The sequence below is a fragment of the Zosterops lateralis genome, assembly GCF_965231275.1.
Source record: "Zosterops lateralis genome assembly, chromosome: 3".
In the NCBI taxonomy this organism is placed as follows: Eukaryota; Metazoa; Chordata; class Aves; order Passeriformes; family Zosteropidae; genus Zosterops; species Zosterops lateralis.
In genome coordinates, this window is record NC_139764.1 from 99,861,569 (window position 1) to 99,871,427 (window position 9,859).

The 9,859-nt window shown below is 37.8% G+C and overlaps 1 protein-coding gene across 1 annotated transcript in view; it reads left to right on the forward strand.

Annotated features, from left to right (window-relative positions):
- GREB1 (growth regulating estrogen receptor binding 1) overlaps positions 1-9,859 on the forward strand; it is a gene marked incomplete at its 3' end in the record, with an annotated part of 53,705 nt that overhangs the window by 17,376 nt on the left and 26,470 nt on the right. The window contains 11 exon segments of the mRNA XM_083857369.1: positions 221-358; positions 534-719; positions 1,262-1,612; positions 2,299-2,427; positions 3,958-4,083; positions 4,522-4,719; positions 4,810-4,990; positions 6,500-6,692; positions 7,277-7,413; positions 8,551-8,896; positions 8,898-8,954. Coding sequence (XP_083713495.1) covers positions 221-358; positions 534-719; positions 1,262-1,612; positions 2,299-2,427; positions 3,958-4,083; positions 4,522-4,719; positions 4,810-4,990; positions 6,500-6,692; positions 7,277-7,413; positions 8,551-8,896; positions 8,898-8,954 — 2,042 coding nt within the window.

Below are 9,859 nucleotides of genomic sequence, written 5' to 3' on the forward strand. Positions count from 1 at the left end.
ATGTGGGATGTCCAGTGTTGCAGTGACATAATTAGTCCTCCAAGACACTTAGCATAATAGTGTGGGTTGTAGTAACATGAGCTCATGAGCTTGTTTGATGGAGCCATAAAAAGCAGTTCATAATGCTAGGAAATGTGGGTATGAGCTGATGCTGAATAACTTCTCTTTGAGGAAATCACTACCAGACCTAACTTCAGTAATAACATGTCTAAAATCTTAGATGGAGGAAGCCTGTCATCTTTACCACATTCTGCTTTGGTGGGACCAGCCTCCTCTCCAATGGTGGGCTCGGGAGAACCAGTCTCAGTTCCTGACAACTTGCTGAAAATCTGTAAAGCAAAACCAGTTATTTTTAAAGGTAAACCCCCCAACCCCACAACAAGGCTGATTTTTTTGCAAGAGATGTAAAGATATATCCCACCCCTAAACACTGCTAACACTATCCATTTAAAGAGGTTGACTATTAGAACTGTTTAATGCACATATGGAAAACGATGAAATTAATGTGATGTGTACATACATTTATTTTGTAGGTCATGGAAACTTCCCATATCTTTGTGGGAACATTAATGATGTGATAGTGAGTCCTTTGTTGTACACCTGTTACAGAAATTCACAGTCTTTATCTAGAGCATATGAACAATATGGTGCATCTACAATGCAGCCTATTTCTGAGGAAATGCAGCTGTTACTGACTGTCTACTACCTTGTTCAACTAGGTAAGGTTTTTCTACATCCAGATAGACTACATTGAATATATTACATGCAGACAAATGAGAAGGGGAACATTAGCTCAGTACAGTACTAAATATGAGTCTTTGATAATGTGATATTAAACTACTTCATTCATGGTTATGAAACAAAATGAAGTTACTATGTCTTGAAGGCCAGACAGATTGAATTATAAATATATAAAATTTAGTTTCTGCTATCATCTGGGACCTCAGCAATGAAAATTAAAGGAAAAGAGCTGTAATTCACTGTTCTTGCGGACAATCTCTGGTTTAGAAGTAGTACTAGGCTAAGACAGGCATCACTTAACATCTTAAATATTTCTAATTATTGGTACTCAGGTTCAAATTAGGGCAGCTTTATCTGAGTATCACAAAGGCATTTCAAAATGAAAAATTTGCTTCTGCTAAAGGCAACAGAGTCATGCATGCAGAAATCTGAAGCACTGTTTAAAAAAATAAACATTTTTAACTCAACAGTTTTGTTTGTTTCATAATATTTCCCTCTTATTTTTTTTTTTTTTTTTTAGCTGCAGACCAGGTCCCTTTGATTGAGGATTTGGAGCAAATATTCATGCGCTCGTGGCGGGAGTCCCACCTGTCTGAAATCCGTCAGTACCAGCAGGCTGTTCCCCAGGCCTTCCCCCAGGTGCCCAGCCAGATCGCCCCGGTGACCTCAGCACAGCTGCCCTGGCTGGCAGGGCTGGCAGCCAGCTCCTGTAATGACAGTGTCCACATCATTGAGTGCAGCTACTCCCTGGCAGAAGGGCTTTCTGAAATGTTTAAGCTCCTCATTGAAGGAAAATTGGTAAAGACAAACTACGTGGTGATCATATGTGCCAGTAGAAACCGAGCCATTGATTCCTGCATTGTGATAACAGGTAATAGCCCAAGGATGTATCTCCCTGCAAACCAGAGTGATTCAGTGCTGTGAGGGGTTTGGTTGAAGTTCCAGTAAGTTGCCTCACAAAGCAGAGCTTTGGCCAACCAGTAATGGGCTTTGATGAACCCAAGCTGACACTGCACAGTTGGGTCTCTCCTCAGCAAACCACCTTCTGCCCGTTTTGCCCATTTTCTTACCAAAGCATCTCAACCAACAAGGCTACAAACAAAAAATAGTGAGTTACACAATACACAGTGCATAAAGCTCTCCTGCTCTTTGCAACTGGGATATTACTGCAGAGAACCTTTCCTTGGCTTCTGAAAGATGATCTTTCAATGTCATTCCCTTCAACAACCTGGTCATGATTAAATAAATTTGAATGGCCATTCAAAGATTCATTGTGATTGTAACATAACTGGCAATTCCTTTCAATATTATATGGTCTTTTTATATCCTGTATCAACAAATACTTTACAAACTGGGAATAAAATACAGAGAATTGTAAAACATGAATCTGTTTTCATGTGTCTGGTGCATATATGTTTTGGAGATATAAAAGACTCATCTCTGCCATTTTTGTGTATGTGGTATTCATTTACTTGTAGAGTATTTTTATTATGACTTAGAACATTCTTAACTTTAGTTTGAAGTGTTTTCAAAATACCGGGTTTTTTTGTCTTTTAGGAAAGTATCAGGCAAGAGTTCTGTCTGAGAGCATGCTCAGTCCTTCAGACTACCAAAAAGAAGTTAACTATCAGCTGGTCACAGGAAAGGTGGAAACTCTGGGGTCCTTCTTTAGCACACTCTGCCCAGGTACCTAACAAGTTGTAAAGAGGTGTTTTTCCAAATCCCTGAAACTTTTAAGGCTGAGAAAATACCTGTGCTCATTTCCTTACCAGAAGCAAGACAGTATTAGAAATACAGGAAAAATGCAGGATAGAGTTGTGAAAATGCAGTTAAATTGAAATTCCTCCTGAAAGTGTTGGTTTCTAAAATCCATTGGCTTCATAAAAATAGGCCAGCAAATAGCTGAGCATATTATTCTTAGCTATGCAAATCCATCCTTATATTATGTAAGTCTATATGCATATGAATGTATAAATTCTTTTGCCCTAAGCATTTAGACTAGATAGATCAGACCTATTTTATGAAAGGTAGGATTTGCCCCTTCCACTTTGAACTGCATTTTGATGCCTGGGACAGAGAGGAAAATTGCAGAGACAGGATGACTGGATCATTTTTTAAGTGAGTGTACTTAGAATTACGACAGGCAGGATTATCTGGGGATATATCAAACCATGTGGAAAGTTAAATCAAATCTCACAACTAGGGCAAATGCAGCATACTTGTCAGTGTTAATGGGATGTCACAGTCTTCTTTGCCATTCACATCATGTTGGTAAATAGATCACAAGGACCCTTCTGAATGTGTCATGATATTTTGAGTGGCCACTTAAGGGAATCTCATTTTCCTTAAATCATCTTGTAGTTATGTATTGCTTACCTTAGTATCTTAAAGTATGGTTTTCAAAATCAAAGAGAACCATAGAGAAGTGACAGAGAATCATGGAGTTTTGTTGTTGCTATTGTTTGAACAGAACAAGTAAATGAGCATCCTAAAAATAGTTGCCACCTATATTCACTGGGCTGCTCTTCACAGGACAGGCCCTGCCTCTCTGAGCTCACTGCAGACATGCTCAAACATCTTTTCACCTGCTGAGAAAATACTAACACCTGGGTCAGGCATATTGTATTCTCTGCAAAGCTGTCATTTGTAAGTAGGGCCCCTGGTCTATAGAAAAGGGTATGTTTGCAGATATTGCAATACTTCAATAAAATAAACTTTGCTTGCTTCAGCATTGTGTATAGTTACAGAACTAATGTATTTCCTTTGGCTGTGTTAGAAATTATTTTTCTTTCTGTCTCTCAAAAATGTTAGAGTTTTAAGAATGTTTATCAGATTTTTCTCAACTTTCTTGTAATCCTTGTTAGTGTACAGTATGGATCTATGGTCTGAACATAAACTAAGCCAGTTTTATGTCTTTGTTGTTGCTGGTTTGCATCAGGGCCTTGAGGCTAGTTTTCTACTGCATTCCATATATGTTCTAGCTGGTCTGCAGAGATGGTTTGTCATTCTCTGGTCTGATTTTCATTTTTCTAAGTGATACTCTGTAAAAACAGATGCGATAGAAAATAACAAGAAGGTTCCTGCATAGTAATAAGCCAAGGGCAGGATAGCTAGCAAATATATATAAAGTTTTTAAGATCTACAAGACAAAAATCAATATGAAATGCAGCTCTTTTTAACATGGATGTTTATTCCACTATCCCTTCAATTTGACAGAGGGTGACATTGATCTTTTGCTGGAGAAATTTTATCAAGAAAACCAAGGACACATCTCTTCATCACTGTCTGTTTCAGTGAATAAACCAACAGCAGTGAATGGAGCTGGAACATCTGTGTGTACAAGTAAGTTAAGGAGGATGTTCTGAAGAGGCAACAGAGTAGGGCACCAGACACCAAGTTCTGGGTGCACAGGTAGATGGTTCTGTGACGAATATCCTGAGGCAAACAGAAGCTCATGTCTTGGAATATTCAGATTTACACTGATGGATGTTCTGCTCCATTCCACTGAGTATTACAATGTTCGAAGCTGTACGTTGTGCTTCCATGGTTGCAGAATGCTATTGTTCAAAATCACTTTCAGGTCTCAGACACTTACAGGACCAAAAAGTCCAAATACAGAAAAATTTCTTTGCATATCCTATATGGATTTTCATAAATGAACTCCCGTAAATAAGCAAAATACCTTAAAGAGTAGACCAGTCATTCTTTGCCCGACTCCTAACGTTTTGCATTAGATTTGACTTTGGGCGTATATCTAAACAGAATTTTGCCTTTTTCCAGGTTATGAGATTGAACGACACCAGATCCGTCCATTCCAGCTAGCAGTGGCTCAGAAATTGCTGTCTCATATTTGCTCAATTGCTGACTCCAGCACTCAAAATCTCGATTTGGGCTCCTTCGAGAAAATTGATTTCTTGATTTGTGTTCCACCCTCCGAAGTGACTTATCAACAGACTTTGTTTCATCTCTGGCACTCAGGTGCTCATTAGTTATCTTTATTTTAGCTTTATACAACATTCTTAGATGTATTCATATCTAGAAATACTGACACTTGTTCCATTCTTTTAGGTATATTATTAGAACTTGGATTGGAAAAGGAACATCTTACAAAGCAGAGAGTGGAACAGTATGTTATGAAACTAGATGCAGAAGCTCAAATTAAATTCAAGGTCTTTTTACAAAACTCTATGCAGAATCCACACACACTGTTTGTCCTAATCCATGATCACGCACACTGGGATCTAATGAGGTAAGAAAACTGTAATTTGGTTTTAGATAAGTTATTATTATTATCTGCATTATTTCTCAATATTAGTTTTCAGATTTATGCCTTCCTTCATCTTTGTTTGCATCTTTCTGCTAACTCTGCCTCCCCATGCATTGAATAAACATTTTAAGGTCCTTCATGACTTATTCTTACCCTGCTTATTATATTGTGCCTCAGTGGAACATTTCAGCTTTTTTGGTCCCCATTTTTAGCTACTTTCAGCCACAGCTATTGTTTTTTTTTGGCTGTTTGTCCTTTGTTCAGGGGAAATCTTCCTGTGACATTACACAGGATGGGAGCTCCTCATCCTCTGTTATTGTCCTCAGGGCTGTAAAATTTGCAACACCTCTACCCAGTGAGTAGACTATCTAGTGAGCCAACACTGCTGCCTATTTTTTAACTGATTGGAAATTTCCCAGTTCTTTTCTATCCGAAATCTCTTATTTGTAAGAATCGAAAGCTTCTGTGTATTCATAGTGATGCCAGGTAGAGTTCTGAGGGAAAGAGAGAAGTTCTTGTCCAGTGTTTACCGAATTCCCCATCAGCTCACTTGCATAACTCATTTCTTCCCTGTTTCCATAGATTCTCAGCAACCTGCCCGCTGAGAAGTGGGGCTGCTTTTGCTCTCTGGTTCTGAGGCTCTTGGGGAGGTTGGAAAACATTCTGAATTCCAGAAAGACCAACATATTCCAGCTTTGGGATCATGGTAGTGTTTCTGAAACCAAAAACAGTGGAATCTTGCTTGTGAATGAAGTGAGGTCATGTCTTTTACACTGGTTAACAATGATAACTTTCAATGAAACTCTGTCTGAGGGTTTCCTGTTCAGCTCCCCTGTCTTAGGAACTTACATGGACTTTTACACCTGTCCCAGCCTTTGAGGCGTTTATTCATATAACATCCTTGAGTGGTAAGGAAGTACCTATTTTGTTGCTCTGTTTAATATCTAATAAAGATACATGGCAGGTAAATGTCAAAAATTAATCAGCATGATTTTGGACTGAAATTTTGCACAGGAGCAAGGAATTGACTGTCAGTATTCTGTGATACTGTGATTTGCTCTAAGAATAATTATTCTTTGCTTTTTCTCTCTTTTTCAATCATACTGACTTACAATCTGTACTTTTTTGTAGGTCATAATTATCTTTTGTTAAGGGCAGCACTAATAATCTGACCAAAGTTACTACAGGCCTATGTATCTATTGGTAACTGCCACATCGGCTTCCTTTCCTCCTTTATATCTCATATTCTGGTAGCTGCAAGGGATCAGTAATTTGCTAGCTAGAGAGCTTTTCAGACTTACAGAGATTTTTACTTGCAGTGAAATAATTTGCATTTTATTTTCCCATCCTTCTGTGCAACAATTTCAGGGTAAAAAAAGAGTCCTAAATTCCTCTAACTTTGATTTCACACCCAGGTTTAAGCTATTCCACTGACACGAATATTCCCTTTTGCTGATCACTTTGGATAGTTTTGGGTTTCTTTTTTTGCAGTGCTATGCATAGTCTTTATCCTCAAACAGAGCTGTCGACAGGACTTGTTGACAGACTGTTGAACTGCAGGGAGGTGAAAGAGGCACCAAATATTGTGACCCTCCATGTGACTTCCTTCCCCTATGCGCTGCAGACACAGCATACCCATATCAGCCCTTACAATGAGATCCACTGGCCTTCTTCATACAGCAATGTAAGATGGATGCTTTGAGGTGCTTTTCTGGACTTTTCATAAGTTACTTTCCATTTACGGACTTGATAAAAGTGTGAAGTCCCCATGAGTTTTGTAAACAAGAGTGAAGTTTGAATGTTCAGTCTGTGGCAAGTTAATCTTTCCTTTCCTTTTCTTTTCCTTTCTAGCTTTCTTTTTCTTTATTCCTTTTATATTTTCCATAAACCTTAGTAGCTCTGCTAAAAGTTTTTGAGCTACGTACATGGAAATCATTTTCAGTTCTGTCTCTAGTGCATTATTGCATAAATATATGTACATACATAGATTTTCTTCTTATGTGTGCATATTTATTCCATATAGCTGGTCTGTCTGTGTATATGAATATATGGGGAGAGAGAAAGAAATGGGGAGAAATTGGGTCAAATTTTCATTCCTTCAAAACAACTAATTCTATTACTTTCTCTTCTTGTTTTAATATGTCTGAGTAGATGTATGTTTATTAGAGAATGCGATTGTAAGTATATCAAGGTACCAATAGTTAATCACTTGTAAATTAATTATTAATAGACTTTATCCTTATATTTTAATTGCTTCATTTGCTTTAGGGTGTAGATTTATACCATGAAAACAAGAAATACTTTGGACTGTCAGAATTCATTGAGTCCACCCTCTCTGGACATAGTATTCCACTGCTTCGATATGACAGCTCTTTTGAAGCAATGGTCATGGCTTTGGGAAAGAGGTATGGGCCCCTCCTTTGTTTAACATGGGAAACTTAGAAGTCCTTTTTAGGGCCTTGAGTTATTAGCTAGAAGTCCCCTTTTTTTTTACTTCTCACTGTCTTACACATCATTTACATATGCAAGGCATTTCACTTGTTCTTATCTTCTCCTATGTATTTAGTATATACTGGGCCTGCAGTGTCATCAGCTGGAGCTGTCTCTTACTATGAGCATGCACACTGCTTAGCCCAATTTACAGTGTGTTCTTGTTGTGACCTGTATATTATAGTATAGAGGTAATTATATGTATATAATTACCTCTATATTATAATAATCTAACATTGTATCATCACATAATTTTAAATGTGATATTACTTTTGTCCAATATTATCACTTGCTGACCCTGGCTGATTTTGATTTTGTGTATGCTGCACTTGGAACACTAAGAGAAGTTAGATATTTCTCTGTGGTAGGTACACATAAATCAGAAATAAAAACTTCAGAGCAAGCCATAGTCACTTTTCCGAGCAAGCCAAAGCAAGCACTTTTTTTGCTGTGCACCTGGGTTTCATTTCTGTGAAAATCAGACCACAGGAAGCTATTGGATATCCACGGATTGCCTTTCCATAAACTGGGGATTTAGATGGGGTGTAGCTGGCCTTGGGAAGTTGGAGTGCTCACTGGTTGCTGCCTACATATTCAGTCCTCTTGAGCACAAGAGTAAGTTGGTTCAGGGCTTCAGTAAGTATGCAAGAGGAGCACCCAATCTCTCTCTGCCTCTTAGGAATGGCACACAATGAGGAATACTATTTTTATTGATAAGATGATGTAATTTTGATTGATGATATTACTGAGTGCCTCAGTTAATATTCTGTGATAAATTTTGTAACAGCAGTAAGGTATGGATAAACTAAAGTGATGTAACTTACTGGGCTACTTGCTTAGTAAATCTTTATGAAGAGAAATGAAGAGACAGCATCAGTTCTGATTATGAAATGTTGCCTTGCAAATATTGTATGACTGCAATTGATGAGATTCTGTTGTCCAGTAGATACGAAGGATTCTTTACAGGAGAAAATCCTGAGTTTACTATATTTTGTAAAAAATAGCTTTTTTACTTCACCTTTTAATACTCTTTAATTCACCATTTATTTCAGGTTCCCCAGATTACACAGTGCAGTGATAAGGACTTTTGTCCTCATTCAACACTACTCTGCAGCTATGATGGCAGTGTGTGGTCTTTCTCAGATGAAGAATTACACCTCAGTTGAAACCTTGGAAATCACCCAAAATCTAATAAACTCTTCAAGACAGTGTCCTAGTGGCCATGGCCTCATGGTAGTGTTGAGAATTCCATGTATCCCACTGGCTGCAGTGGCATATGAACGTCTGTATAATGTAAGGGAAAGACTAGCCCTTGAAGATAACTTTGAAATAATCTTGGGAAATCCTAATTCTGGAATCACAATCGGGAAGCACTTTGTGGAACAACTAAAGGTAAATTGCAGAATGGCATGTGCTGGGAAGCTTCATTAGATGGGCAGGTGGGGAGACTTTACTGGTGGCAGTTATAGTCATGAGCTGAAGTGTGGAGTCTTAAAGTAAAAACAAAAACTGCCACGAGGAGCATGACTTTTACCTTTTACACATGCTGTCTGTGACACCTTTCCTGTCCTGCCTGTGGTTGATGCTCAGTGAAATATTAAATAATATGGTTAGCACTTGACTTCCAGTAGCAATCCTCAGAAACAGTTGAAATGCTTTTATCTAAAGAGAAATACATTAAAAAGCCAAATAAAATGTTCAGCTGAATTTTCTCACAAAAAAATCACAGTGCAAAAAGAAAATTTTAATCAGCAACCAGTTAAATTATTCTTATCACCAGCAAGGGGCTAGAAGATCGATTTGCCTGATCAGTGATGGTATTTATGGATCCTGTTGTTCACAGCTCAGGATTTTATGCTTTCTGAATCATGTTTTGGTTTCTGGATTAATTTTTATCTTTAAAGTCTAGAATCATGGATCTGTTTTTAAAAAGCCTCCTTTGCTCTTCATAAAATTACCATCTTCTGATCAGCAAAGCAAAAATGTTTTTCATCCTAGAATGTTATAATACATAAGTATGTTATACTGTTTACTCTGTTGGATCCAATACATGTTAGATGAAGTCATTTGAGATCCAGAGCCTAATGCTCATCTCAGTCTGCTCTTAATTAAGCATCACTTACTCTGAAAAATCAGGATTAATTCTGAATCACATCCTGATTATGTTCTCTGACACGTATAGAGTGAACATGTTCATGTGTCAGAGGCCGAGTTGTTGTACTGTTGATCATACCATAGATAATCCTTATCTGTAAATCAGTCTTACAGCTGAAAGGACTGACTGGTGAGTAAAGCAATATAGTCTGATGCCGAACAGTCAAAAAATATATGGACCTGTCCAATTTCTCATAAAATTACCAG